The 15,432-nt window shown below is 41.5% G+C and overlaps 1 protein-coding gene across 1 annotated transcript in view; it reads left to right on the top strand.

Annotated features, from left to right (window-relative positions):
• Positions 1-15,432, top strand: part of astn1 (astrotactin 1) — a 105,207-nt gene that overhangs the window by 18,019 nt on the left and 71,756 nt on the right. Inside the window, exons 2-6 of the mRNA XM_067252555.1 lie at positions 287-474; positions 6,260-6,653; positions 7,605-7,754; positions 12,992-13,138; positions 14,281-14,448. Of these exons, the coding sequence (XP_067108656.1) occupies positions 287-474; positions 6,260-6,653; positions 7,605-7,754; positions 12,992-13,138; positions 14,281-14,448 (1,047 nt within the window). The remainder of the gene's footprint in view (positions 1-286; positions 475-6,259; positions 6,654-7,604; positions 7,755-12,991; positions 13,139-14,280; positions 14,449-15,432) is intronic.

Consider the following 15,432-nt stretch of genomic DNA (forward strand, 5'->3'; position numbering starts at 1 on the left):
TATCGTTTTGTAAATGTATGTGACTGGAAACTATAAAGTGGTTGGGAAAAAAGAGGTTTGGGTTGAAGTTTGTAACCACGCATGTTGTGGTCCTTTAGGTTGTTGTGGGTTAAGGTGGAAGCATCAACGCTGCATAAACTGCTTGCTATTCTTAACGACGTCAAAACAAAATGTCACGACGCATCGACACTTCCTAACTCTGTCTTCCGGCGTAACAGGAGAAGTACAGCACTGTCCGAAGAAACCTTGTCCTCTTACGTCTCCCGCATTCTGCTTTGCCCGACAGAGATCTCAGGGAACTCGGAGGACATTCCCCTCGTCCGATGGAGGCAGCAGTGGCTGGAGAACGGCACTCTTCTCTTCCACATCCACCACCAGGACGGCAGCGTCAACCTCCCAGGCCAGTCCCCCACCGAAGACCCTGCCAGCGACTCTGCGGAGGAGGAACTACGCATCCTTCACATCTCGGTCATGGTACTGTACTGAACTCATCTGTTAAACATGAGGGTGGGGGCGCAGGGATGACATCAGCAGGGGAAACATCTTCCATTCAGAGGAAGACACAAACGCTAACAACGGAAGCCTAAATAGATTGCTTGGTTAGGTTGCACAGGTTTCACTCTTGGCTCAGGATATTTTATGCATGACCTCTAAACTCATGCTGCATGACTGCATGCAGCGTCAGATCTCGTGGATAGAAATGGTAAATGATAAGTCCTAAGTATTTTTCACAATAATGGCCGGGTATTTCCATAGCCTGTGGGAATATGCTTTTATTGGTTCTTTGATATGCAACATCCCAACCCTGCTTTCAGTTGCCCTTTTACATCCCAAATACATTACAACCTCTCTGTGATGGATTAGATAGATTTTATATAAGGAATATGCAAATACAAATTTTATATGATTAGTCAGCTTCAGAAATATTGCCCAAAGCAAGATCCATTGTATAGAGGGTAATGTTCCTGTATGTTCACAGGCTGAATGTCAAATGATAGCCCGACCTTGAGTCTTGCATCGAAGCTGTTCGTCCATTTTCAAACGTCAAACAAGACCACTGAAAATAGGGCAAACATTTGTATTCTGTGCACATACATCTGAGTTTGGCCAATAGATCTCATTTCTCTTTCACCGTTCCTGACGCGGTCATCCCATCTTAAAAGGTTCTTGGCGATAACAGTCGCAAAGCTCTCTTGTCGAGGTGTGGATGAAGAAGGATTAGCATGCAGATAGGACAGACCTAGCAACAGATGGCCGCTGTGTTGCCGTGGAGCCTTCGCCACTCTCTGTCCCCTCTGCAGCTTGTGGCTCGGTCGGAGGGCCGCTCTGGAAATCCAGCGTCGTGTCACTTCGCTGGCTCCTGGTAGATACATGGTTCCCTGGGGCACCAGCGTCACCTCTCTGTTATTCTTTCTTTCATTCATTCTTTCTTTCATTCTTTTGTTTATGTCTTTCTTTCACGCTTACTCTTTCTCTTTCCCTCTGTTTCGCTCTGCCTCCCTCTCTAAATCCCACTTGTCAGAGAGCCATATTCCAATATTTGTCATACGATTCGGACTTTAGGAAATCAACAGCCAGCCCAGTTAGGTTTCCATGTGGCCGTTGCAGCCTGTCGGGCACAGGTCATTGCCTGGCTGCCAGACCTGCCGTGCAGCAGTTAAAGGCTCTTGGATGAACAAGTCTATCCTTATAAGCTTGAAATGAGGCCAGCCATATCTAGGGCTTGATCCCATGGTGAATCAAGTGCAATGAACCACACCAAACTTGTCTTTTTGTGGCCAGAATGGGGATCCATCTTCTTTGACCCAAACCAGCTGCCATTTTACACAGCGACTGTACTGGCGATTTAACTTAATACATGTGATGGATAGGCACAGATTGCGCATTTAGTAAAACAAATATGAACTGGAAATCAGTATGCAATTAGTTTGTCTGCCTCTATTGAAAGAATAGTAATGATTAAGTAGACACTGTTGTATTGCAGTTTCGATGCTACAATTGTATGCAGGAGGTTGCTTGTGTGCTGCCACCTCCACAAGGTGACCACTGTCTCCTCTGCTGCCCTGCTTGAGCATCTATAATAGATGAGTCACCTTGTGTACCAAGTGTTTCACCACAGGTGAGTGCCTGCCAGTTGAAACACATGTCCTCATCTCTCGCAGGCCCAGAGAAAGAGGCAGTGCCAGCAAGATAAAAGAACCTTTGATTGTCCCACAATGTATCACCACCTATGGAGGTCTTCCCTGAGAACACATTTCCCTTGTATTTTTGGAGTGACAGTGATGGATGAGAAGAGGATTGGATAAGTTAAGGCACAGGGTAGTCTTCAATACGTTACCATTCCAAAGCAATTATAATGTGGAATTAAGTAAGCAAATGATATGCAGTATAGATTGATCTGTCATGTTTTAACAAATCTGACATAATACCACAGATATTATATATCATCCAAAATGGTCTGGCATGTTGACAATAGTATGGATCAGAGCATTTTTTTAATCAGTTCAAGAATTGCAACCACGTCAAAAACTGAAAGGACAGGTTATGACTCTTACGATCTGGTGTGGAGTACATGAAGTTGATTGAATTTTAAAGAGGGGATTTAGGTTTGATAAGAAACAAGCAAATGGCCCATTTCACTGTGCGCTTCACAGATCTAGGTTGACAGTGGCTCATGCCCTAATCTGTTGCTGTTTCCCTTGGCTTAAAGTCTCAGACTATTCCCCCAGCTCTGTCTGTCTGAATTCATAAATCCATATTTCTGACTTTTCAGTTTAAGTTTTTTATTTCTTATTTTCCATCTATACATCTGACTATTACACTTTTAGCTGATGTTAAATATGTAGCGCTAAACAGAGGCTAGCTGCAGCGTTGTGATAATAAGTTGTCTCTCAGAAGGGAAGGAAAGGGTTGAGTTTCTAAGAACTTGACAGCCTTTTATTGAAAAATAAGATGCAGACACAGGCGGAATATTCTTTTATTTTCGAGTATAACAGACAAGCAGACGTTTCGACAAAGTGAAATATGGTAGGAGAGACTGTGGATAAGATGTTCTCTTGAAGACGTACACGATAATCCCTTCCTTGAAAAATATAATAAAGCAAATGACGAAGTAGTTAAGCCTCGGCCAGCTTCCGACTTATAAACGACCTCTTTTCCTCAAGGCACATCCTCTGAAGCCTGTACTTGTGCTGTAAGTGCCTGATAATACCTTGTTTTATGACTGCTCACACCCGGACAGACGGCCCGTTTCCTCTTGCCATTGTCATTTACTCCACAAATGTTACCCAGATCTAATAAGGCCTATCTGGAAAGCAGACATGCAATGACCCTGCCATTTATGCAAGCCCAAGTCCCTGCACTTGACATCTGGTATGGTTTCAAAAATCTTATATGTGCAAAAGATTTAAAACAGACATTAATCATACACAATCAAAGAGGAACTCATGCATCCACCAGGAAGGAAGCTAGAATTGAGAAATTTATAGAAATCAATTATTTTTCATTTGTCTTCTTTGAAGGTTTTAAGCTAGTTTAGGTGCAGCCCTCTGTGGAATTGCTTGTAAAAAATTGGTTATATAAATACAATTTCATTTAATTTAAGCTCAAGAATGTTTGGCACTTTATTCATTTGTGTAGGCTGTGTGGCAGGTTGAGCAGGTGACATGTTTTGTACTGAAGCTGAAGATTTCAGATTGCCCTCAGGGTGAACTAATCATTGTGTTACTGAGTGAAGCACTGTAGAAAATCTCCAAGCCTTAGTAAAACATGTTTTGTTTGTTAGAATGGTAAATTTACTGAACTTTAAATGGAGTTATGGGCTATCTGTTCATGTGGATTGTATGTTTAGCTTACACAAAGTTTGAACCTCACACTTACACAAAGCATTCACAGCTACCCGTTAATGAGTCCCTATCCTGTCCTGGCGTCGGATCAGTTTTGAAAATGGATAAGTCAGACCCATGTTTTCATTGACCTCCTCTCGCAATTACTGTAGCACCTTCAAAAGCAAGAACACTGAGAGGTTTACTGAAACGTAAGAGGTGAATGTAAAGAGCAAACGTAAGAAAACACGTGTTCATTATCTGAAAGGAACTCATGAAAAAAAACTTTGGCAAAAAGTAGTAGTATAGATTACAGGACATCAATTACATATTATAGTCGTTTGAATAAGACAAGACTGCAAAGTTTGTTTTCATTAAATATTCTAAATTGAATTTAATCGATTACGTTTATACCATGAATAACCATTTCCCGTAGGAAACCTTCTGCTGTGTGTGTAATGGAATTTTTAAATTTTCAATTTACTGTGTCAGGCTCATAACACCTTTGGAAGAAAGTCCCATTAACTGTCGAAAAGCTTCCAATTTCATATATAGTCAACCAACAAAACGCAGAACCATTTACCTCAGAGTCAACAAAAAAATCTCTGCTCGTCTGGCTGACATCTACTCATGATTGTCCTCCTCCCACTTATAACTGGATCCAGACAAGACAGAGCAGCTCTTCATCCCTGCCATATCTTCTCTGGCACCAGAGCTCTCTGTGGCAGCCTCCCGCTCGTCAAGAAACCCCGGCGTCATCCTCAAGACAACCTGGATTTCAAGAGACACATTTCCTACACAGCATAAAGAGAAACATGACAAAGTCCTCAACCCAGCTGCTCGTCCAGGCCACAGCACTCAGCCGTTTTGATTACTGCAACTCCTTCGTCGCCGGGCCAACCGGCGTGTGCCATACGCCCTCTGCAGATGTTCCGGAATTCAGCCGCCTTCCTCGTGTACAAGCTCCCCCAAGTACTCACACACAACTCCCCTGCTGAGATCTTTCCACTTGCTGCCAGTCGCCGCAAGGATCAGGCACAAATCAATGACACTTGCCTATGCTGGTGTTAACAGGCCGAGCCCTGCCTCCCTCCAGGGCATAATCCAGCCATACGTACCGACTCAGGCACTTTGGGTCGTCTTGTGACCCCTGTGCAGTGAAATAAGGGTCCTCGCACCCCCAACATGTGGTGCTTCTCCTTCCGTGCTCCACAGGGGTGGAACGACCTCTCTCGACTTTGCACCTCTCCATGCCCATGGTACTTCTGCCGTGGTCTCAAGACCCTCCTCTTCAAGCTTCACTTTGAATAACTTCTTACATTTTTCTAAGGACGTCAAAAGCAGCACTTTGCATTTGTGATCCTGTTACACTATTTGGCATGAAACTGAATTCACAAGATCTCGATGTTATGATATACTTAATACTATATATTTTTGTATATCATCGTTTTTTTCTGCTGCACTGTAAGAGGCATGTGTGTACTGTATATTCTGTTGATAAATTGCATAATTCCAGCTATTAGGTGTACCCTACTATTCAAACATCGTCTCTATTTGTACTACAGTAAGTAGATTACCGACTGAAGTTATGTAATCCTTTGATGTTTGGATTAGTGCTATTGGCTCTATAAAAAATTACAGCCTCCTTAGTTCACTCTTTGATTCACTGAAATGTACAACATTATTACACATTTTCTCTGTCCTCTGCTTTCATGCTTGGTATTCAGTTTATGGTTTGATTTAAGTACCTTGCTTGTTAAAGTAAATTTGATATATTCAGTTGACTGCCAATTGTATTTGTCATGTATTCCCCCAATTATTAGTGTAGCTATCCAAACAGACTCTGTCTGTTTGGTTAGTCTCTAAGTGGCTCTTAAGAATGACTCATCCAACATTAGGTTGTGGTACTGTAGCCATTTCAGTAGCATTGGAATCAGTGGTGGACATGTTCTGTGAATATAATAAGTATCTAAATTATTCCATAGTCCTTTTTGACCACTGTGCATACTGTTTTGCTGCATAAGTGACCCATATCACACTTTCAATTTAATAACCTTGATTATGCAGAATAGGCAAACACTAATGTAAATTACTTTTACTTTTGACTTAATGTAAAATCAATTCAAGCAGGTGAAACACTTATCCTTCTCTATGTATACCTTCTGCTGTTAAAGTGGGATTTCTCCATTTCAGAGACTGATGGAACTAAACTCCCCATATTTTTCTTCATCATTGGGTGTGTCTTTTGGATAAAAATAGATTAATCATCAGTGCTGTTTTGACAAATATTTGTATTTGTCTTAGAATTTGAGTTTGAGTTAGTCTTAGAATAAGTCTTAAAATTGGAATTAGAACGTATTTTTTTCTTTTGGGGAAACCGAGTCAAGTAGGTACAAGCTTTCACGCTGTTTGTCTCTGTGTGTGTGTGTTTGCAGGGGGGCATGATCGCCTTGCTTCTGTCCATCCTGTGCCTGGTCCTCATCCTCTACACCCGCAGACGTTGGTGCAAGCGCCGCCGCGTGCCCCAGCCTCAGAAGAGCGCCAGCGCCGAAGCGGCTAACGAGATCCACTACATCCCCTCGGTCCTCATGGGCGGACAGGCCAGGGAGAGCCTCAGGAACTCCCGTGGCCAGGGCCACAACTCCAGCGGCACGCTGAGCATCCGAGAAACGCCTATCCTGGATGGTTATGAGTATGACATCACAGATCTGCGGCACCACCTGCAGCGAGAGTGCATTAATGGGGGCGAGGACTTCACCAGCCAGGTGACACGCACTCTGGACTCCTTGCAGGGATGCAATGACAAGGCTAACATGGACCTCACACCTGGTGAGTTGGTACAGTACACAAAGAAACACGCGCAAACACATTTGTTCTCGTACAATCATGTCGAGGACATATTCACACACATTGTAAACAAGTGAATTTTTTATTTATTAGTTAGCAACATTTGTCAAATGACAAATGCGATTACTTGGCCTGCAATAGAAAACAGAACATTTACCGGTAGTTAGAAATGAATATTTGGCAACTGATTAAGGGATACTCTGCACTTATTAAAGAGTCGATGTATATGCATGTCCATAAGTTAAAAATGAATACAGTGATAACCTGAGCATGTTCTCATTAGACAGCTCAGTATTGTCTAGTCGGCCATCTGTGTTTATATTTCCACTTTTATTTGATTCAAATGTTCAAAATACTGTTTTCTGTTCGGTGTATGGAGACCCTGATGTATGGTGGCTGGACTGGCTATTTAGAATGAATTTAAATATTCAAAGGATTTTGTTTAGGAAATATCGTAATTTGTCATCAGTGGACCTTAGAATTTAGAACAACCCCGCTGAGAAATATGGCCCAGCAGTGATGTGGAACACCCACAGAATTTCAATTAGTAGTAGACATACTTACTCGATTCAGAAGAGAAATAAAGACTCTTAAAACGAATTTGATCTAAGACAGCATGTTTCTAAGAGAACACAAATATCCCTAGAGGTAATTGAAGTGGGCTAATGCCATGCCTTCCACATCCACTGGGACATGCAATATCCTATAATATGTTCCATGCTATAGTATGAACAAATTATATTTGGAGAAAAGTAAGATGTTGAATAGACTAAATAAACAACTCGCTAGTGGACTAATGCAGTAGTCTCCTACAGTTGCAAAATCAGCCAGTTAGTCTACCGGTACTGAGACTAATTCAAATATAAGCTTTTGGGGTACCACTATTATAATTCAACTGCTGAATATTTAATGGCTGTTTTCTATCACAATCAGTAACTGACAACACAAAGCTGTCCCTGATGAACAAATACAAGGACAACATGATCGCCACCAGCCCCATTGACAGCAACCTGCAGCAGAACACCCTGCTACCTCACAACACGTCCACCAGCCAACGCAAACGCCTGTCCAGCAACACCCGCGGTGAGTGTCCATCTCCTACCGCGTGCTCCATGCTTCCATTCCAGGCCCTCCTAATGGATGTTCTCCCTGACAGGAGGAAACATAAAAAAAAGGCCATGTCATTAAAATGAGATGTCTGGTCCCCTGAGTTGACCCCTCGATAATAATCCACTATGTCACATTGCCCACAGCATGTGTGAATGGTTTATTTAGAGGCTACGGAAAGCAATTTTTGAGTGTTGGGGGGAGTGTAAGGGGGATCAGAAGAATAATGAAGTGGTTCTGGAACAACTAGCTTAGATGTATGTGACAATATACAGGAAGAAAATGTGTCTACCATACATAGTCAGAGATATGAACCAGCTAAGGGTGCGTGTTCATAATAGAGTCTGACCTTGGAAAAGCCTCTGAATTGATGGGAAGATTGACATACATTATTTGTATAATGACAATTGCATTTTTAGCTTATTAGTAATTAGTGTGAAAACCTGACCTTACATTACGACTGTAGTTGTAATGTTTCATTTTTTCATACTTTTTTATGTGTATCGTACCTTGTGACTTTCTCTTGTAAAATAATTTCCCCTTTTTCTCTCTGACCTTGACTGGAAACCGGTAGTCACACACCTGCAATGGCTTTCTGCTCCATAATGAGAAGCCAAATCTAAGTTCACTCAGGAAGAGAGACAAAAGACCACAAACCTTATTATATCAAGACCTGTGTACCCGATACAATTCAAACCCTCAAGTTCCAGTTTCATTCGGTATTCCAAGTGCTGTGAGGCAAAACACTTTCAGGACCAAACAAAATGTGCTTAAGATCCAATCTGTTAGCTCTTAATTTAATGCAATAATAAAAGCCATGTCTGTAGGGGCCATCGAATGGTGGTTTTCTTCTGCCTCTATGTCTGTCTGAGTTATAAAAGGCCTTTGGTCTTTTAAGCAATCTTTGACAGCCCTTTGGCTGCAGTGACAGAGGAAAAAGGGGGATAGATAGAGAAAGAGAGAGAGGTTGTAGACTTCAGAATTAAACATACAAACATTTGCATATTTTTCGTATTCATTTAGTTCAATTTGTTTATTTTGGAAGCACCAGAGGACGAAGCACAGGCTAGAGGAAAAAAAAAACGGCACATTTATTATCTAGTTTTTTCAGCTCTTGATGTTGAAATGGTGGGGATTGGACTCCCATGTGACTTTGTTTTTCCCTTATTACAAACCCCTCAGTGTCTCCATGTATCCAATGTTCTCAGTCCTGTATGGAAGGAATAAGGATGACTAACCCTATGATTATTTTTTTTGTCATCTAGGCTATTGTTTTTGTTTGGCCTTGCATTGAAATCTGGTAAAATATGCACATTAGAACTTTTGTTATTCCCAAAGGGAAGTTAATATCTCAAACTGTATGACTGGAGGTGCTTAAATGCTTAAAATCCTGTTACAGTGCAACTGTCGACAACATGTGACAGACTTGCTTAATGACAGACTTGAAGGAGAATAATACGATTCTGCTGTCTTATGGTGCAGCTGTTGTATTCTTGGTGTGTTGAGTCTCAGAGGGCCTTTCTTCCCCTTGTTACATCGAGCCCATCAGTCGGCTCTTGTCATTACAGGGGAATTGGAGGGCGGTCTCCAAAAATCTTTAATTAAGGAATAGAATAAAGTTGAACAGAGAGTATGATGAGGTAGTTGCATATGAATCACAGAGACTGTTTTTCCGCATGTTTAAGAACCTGTTAAATCATCTCCCAGTTGTACCTTCCAGGCAACTGATCAATTGACACATCCGAGTCAGTTGAGTGCAGCTCTGTCTACAGCTGTTGTTACAGCTCTGTTATTTGTTTTGTTTGGGTAGCGTGTCACAGAGCTCCTCTCTTAGTCACCAGAGATTGACATTCCTGCGTCATTGCAGTTGGTCCTCCATACTAAATCAAGTTGCAGCCCTCTGAAAGCTGAGACCAAAAAGAATTTCTGGTGTTGTCAGAGCGAAACGTGTGTGCGCCCTGTCGTGCATTCCGATTACCAATCAACGCCTCGTGTTGGAATATTCAGGAAAGCACACACTTCATTCGTCAACAAAGAGAAGTGCACCTTTTTGGCCCTTGCCTAATTGCTGAGGCTTACATGTCCTCTTTAGCTGTTACTAAAGAGGACAAAACAAAGTGTACCCTTAATTCTTTTGAAGGTGCTTCCTTTCTCTGTGTTTCTCCCAAAAAATAACGAACTTGCTCTCTATTTTTTGTGTCCTCTAAAAGCTTGTTTTTCTCAGTCTAAAGTTGTGCAGTATATGTGTCACCACCTCATAAAGATAAGTTATTTTCTTGAAGACACATTAGTTGAACAGAAACATGTTTGTGAAACATGAGCCTCCAAAGACATTTCTTGTGTACATGTTCTTCCATTAATATCTCTATTAAGGAACGTACTGTACAGTATCTCTTGTTTGTTAGTGTGCCTGTATGTGTGGATTTGAATATTATTTCTCTATATCTGAAACATTTTTAAATAATTAATTTGGCTTTGGCACTGCACTAGAGGAGCAAGCCTTAGCTGTGAAGATTATTATTTGTGCTTGCAGCATGTCAATGCCCTTCAAAGGAAATGCCACTGCAGTGCTGTCATCAGAAAGGCCTGCTCCATATCTTAGTTTCTAAAGGTACAGTATGGTGGATTGCCAAGATTGTCACCAATATTTACTCTCAACCATTGATTTAGGAGGAATCTTCTCGGGCATAATCATACAGTAGATAATGCCTTAGTTTAGATTTTCAACACCACTGTCAGGATACATTTTGAATGAATATGATGATACAAGGAACTCCAACTGAGGCTGCACAGCTTAATGCTGTGTTGTGTTTGTCTGCTTACTTTGTGATAGCAGGCCCAGTAACACTTGTTACGTTTCCCTCTACATTTGTAATGGCTGTGCCTCCACAAAATGTGGTTCTATTGAAATCCAATCCTGTGGGTACACAGAGTTATTCTCTTGTTCATTATTTCCTGTTCAGATATTAAATCGTCTCGATCTGAATGTTTGAAAAGAGAAAAGCAGGTAGAATGCATGGGTTTATTGCCCCCTGTTTTAAATTGGGCCAGAAACAGTTTTCCTGTCTTAGTTATCTGTGATGGATCATCGATATGAAGCACAAACATGGAATGGCACAAACAAAATTATACCCCAAACTGAGTCTGCATCCCGTACCCAAACCCATGGCCTGGTCTTCTCCTGTGTCCCTCCCTCCTGCAGGGTAATGACAGCAGCTGTCCTCTGCTGTGCTGAGGAAAGGACAACCATGTTGTTTCATCAACTTTTTATCCATCCCAATAGAAAACCTCTGGTGTATTTAGTTTCTGTGCTTTCCATATTGAAATCTAATAAATGTGTTTGTATTAATCAGATCCTAAGGAAAGAAAGAATGTACACAAGTTAGATGCCGTTCGTAAAGACAGATCGATACCAAGTGTCTGTAATCCTATTGCGTGGGTGTATCAAAGGCCGTTAACAATTATATGTACACGATGAGTAGATTATGTCTCCCTGAATTGTTTTAGCATCTTGTATGCACAATATCTATCTAGTTTATTTGGACTACTTCACTGCAAGCATCGGTCTTACACTCAGAAAAGTGTTGCAAAGGTCTGTTCAAGTCAATGGTTTTATGATAAATTAATTAATTCACTGCATTATCTTACCAGAGAATTTCATTTGTCTCACCTTGACTGGATAACCTTGAACAGAATCATTGCAACTGCCATTTAGATTAAATATTGAAAAGAAATCCAGTAACATTAAACAACGTCCGACTCCTACCATACCACAACGTACCACAAAGTAGCTTTTGATGGCGTTGCCATATTAGCAACAAAGAGGAGACAGGGTCATTTTAATGCATAGTTTTGTATGAATCCCACAGCGGGTTCAACCTTCTTGAACCCAGAGGGGGACTCGGGCACGGAGGCCGACAGCGAACCCCAGCTGACCTTTTACACTGACCCCAACCGCAGCAGGCGGCGTAGCCGAGGTATGCGAAACGGTAATGCCAACAGCGCGTGGGGCTCAGGGGGTAAGGAGGCCTTCACTACGTATACACCATCTCATCTGTACCATCGCATGGTGACCGAGGCAACACAGTCGATAGTGTTAAAACCATGACAATTTGTGGATTTTTGACATTGATGGTTGTCTACGTAATGTTACAAATTGTCATGGATCGAGTGATTTTGATCTTTTTTTCTTTTGCATTGCTGAATATTTATTGTGTTTATTAATAAAAAATCCATGTGTGTATCAATTCGCTGTCAAACTTGATAACAATACTGTATTGTAATTATGCACATGCAATGTGTGTCATGTGCATGCTGTGTCTGCTGTGCTGTGTTGTGTTGTGGTTTCCTAGTGTAGGGAAGGAGAATGGCTGTCAAACTCTGTTCTGCCAGACACACCCGCCTTTAAAACACCTCCAGCCCAATTAAGCCCTCTTCCTCCTGCATAGGTTTCATAAACAAAGAAATTCAAATGTGCAGCCAACACCTTTAATTAGCGATAGGTTTAAGAATAGAGAATGTGTTTGCACTCCCTCTGTATGTGAACTGCGATGCTGATCTCTTTTTTCTTTCAAAGTAAACATAGTGACTTCACTGTAAGATGCAAGTATTGTTTTTGGTACTATATGTAAAGTGGGCATTACCCAGGTATCTTTGTTCGTGAAAAAGTAGAAGATAGAGAATGGATTACTGCTCATTTTTTGCTTTATCCAGTGTAGTGTGAAATTAAATATCAGGCACTTCTTTCAAAGTAACGTGATGAGTGCGTGCACAATAAACTCTCACGACACCCAGTTGGTAAAAGTTGGGAGTCATATAACAAGATTGTGTGTGTGTTTGTTTTTGTGCTCTTTATTTAAAAGTCTAAAAGATGAACTATAATCTTGCTGCCTTCCTCTTGGCAAGAAAATGAAAACGAGAAGGCAAATACCCCTCTGAACCATTTTCATTTTGTGTTATTTTTTCGGTTTTCCATAGTGCTACGGTGGCACTGTTCAAAGGTAAACTCTTATCTGCGCCAGTGAGCGCGGGCAAGCCAAATCTCCCAAAGGCCAGTGGTTTGATCCAGAGGTCCCTTTCATGGGCCTTAAGCCCAGTGATGGCTTGTTTATAAGCAGGTCCCTTGAGGAGGTGCAGAGAAGAGGAAATAAAAAAGTGCGGTCACTGCTTCAAATACCCCCTCTTTGTTGTCTATCTGTCTCTTTCACCAGCAGGTTCCCCGCGAAGCCCCATCAATAAGACCACCCTGACTTTGATCAGTGTCGTCAGCTGTGTGATCGGCCTGGTCTACTCATCACATGCCTCCTGTGGCCTCAATGTCCGGGTCATCCTCCACGTTCCGGAACACCTCATCGCCGATGGTAACGCCCTCCTAGAATTCCCCTTGATGGTTGTGGCTGTTCCAGACCCCTTAGGACTACACTGACCTTTGCAAAGCTCTCAGGGGAGTTCTTTGTAGTATTGAACAGGTCCCAACTTGGTTAGCTTTCCGAGGTAAATGCGAGGTCGATGACTGGTCTCTCTCCCCTAGTGAGTCCTCAGCAGATGTGACCTGAAAGCATCAAAGCACATTCAGGCCAGGTCACAGTGACCACCCACCGCATCATCACTCTTCCTCTGTACCTTCTGATAGGTGGGATCATCTTGCTAATGAATTTCAATGTAACACCTGCAGAACAGCACTGCGGGGCCAAGTACTCGCTCTTGGCTCATTGGCATTTTTCAGCTATCACGGGAGCGAGCTGGCAGTGCAGATATATTATGGACTGTGACTTGCCTCACTCATCTATCATTTCAGCTTTGATTTGATTCCGAGCTCCAGAATATTCCGTGTGTGTGCTGGACGAAATTAAGATTCCAGGAAGCCAGCCAGAGGGAGCAACTTTGAAAGGGGAGATGAAAGATTGCACATTTGCCTTTTGAATTACAAAACTCGGATCGATTTAGAACGTGTCCATAAATGTCTACACAATCTTATCAGATGTAATTTGATGTCATGGTGAGGCTGATGAAAATCTTGAGGTTTTTTTTTTGCTGTGGGAAACTATTTATGCAACAGATGTGCAGAGTTTGTCAAAATATTGAAATTAGTTACAGGAATGGGAAGTGACACTCGTCGACTCCTTTCCACATCAGGGAAAGACATTTTCTCACAAATGTTATTTTCTTTTATTGGCATGTTATAACATCTACTACTATAGGGCGTTTAAAGCGGAGCAGCAAGCAATGTTGTTGTGGATTTGCTGAAAGACTGTTCTGTGCCAGCAATGCACCAAACAAATAATAATTCATGTTGTACAATTGTCGTACAGGAAACATGCATTTGAATTGTGTTTAGTAACCTACTTTTGATTATTGTTGTTCAATTATTGGCATACTGTTACAATTAGTGGAACATCCACTTATTCACCTTATCAACATTCCATGTTAAAAAAGACTCAATGTGAATAAATTAATAAATTAATCAAGTGTTCCTTTGTTTTTTCCCCATGGTGGCCCGAAGGGTCCAGATTCATTTTGCTGCAGGGCAGTCAACTGGACGCATCTGATTGGCTGAACCCAGCGCAGGTTCTGCTCTACTACCAACAGAATGCCAGCGGGCCCTGGATCAATGAGCTGTGTGGACGCCGGATTCTGGACCCCTGTGAACACCAGTGTGATCCTGAGACAGGTAGCAACACTGGCTGCTTTCAGGATCTGTCTTCAAGTTTCAAGTTTTATTGTATTGTACTGAACAACACAAGGTCAGATTGGGCACTGAAATTCTTGGGACAACGCAAGCAACCTAGCATAACATAACAAATAAGTACTAAGAACATACATTACATCTATGATAAGCTCAAATAGAATAAAATAAAAATGATAATAATAGACATCCTAATATACAGAAAAGTATGCAATATACAATATACTAGACCTCTAATACACATAATGACTTATACTAACCTTATAGACCTATACTAACCTAGAACAGACCAACTGTCGTCTTGGGAGGACAGTTGTTCTCTTGGTGTGTAGGGATGAGTATAGCTCAGTGGTTGAACGTTTGGCTGCAAATCAAGAGGTCTCAGGTTCTAATCTGCCCGTCACTTTGGATAAAAGCATTTGCAAAATGAATACAGTATTAGCGGGTTCACCTCTCAAAGTGACATCAGCAAAACGCTGCAAAAAGTTGTGGGCCTGCAACTGACATTATCCTATCAGCCAGGCAAATCATTTGAGTGAATAAAAAAGTAAAACATTGAACCGAGGAACATTGTAACACGCTGACTTCAGTAGCCTGACTTGCATGTGTACAGTAACTTCATGTTCCTTAACAGAACCATCCAGTAGTTCAGACCCTCGCTACTGACACAGTTGGAACAGTTTGAGATGAGCACCAGTGAAAGGGCCAAGAACACATGAAATATGTACAACATTTATAAAAAATAGTTTCTCAAGTGAGAGGACAGGCAGAATACTGACATTATAAGAACATAAATATTTTGCGGAACTCTTTATTGGAGAACCCATATATACCCACATTGCAAACCATAGTATGAACAGTAACACATAAATAGTCTTCATGAATATTTTGCTGTAATTATTATGAATGAAGCCAATGTCAGTGTAAACTATCATTTCATACAATATAACCCAGAAACAGATCATCACC

Source organism: Osmerus mordax, chromosome 16, assembly GCF_038355195.1.
Source record: "Osmerus mordax isolate fOsmMor3 chromosome 16, fOsmMor3.pri, whole genome shotgun sequence".
Lineage (NCBI taxonomy): Eukaryota > Metazoa > Chordata > Actinopteri > Osmeriformes > Osmeridae > Osmerus > Osmerus mordax.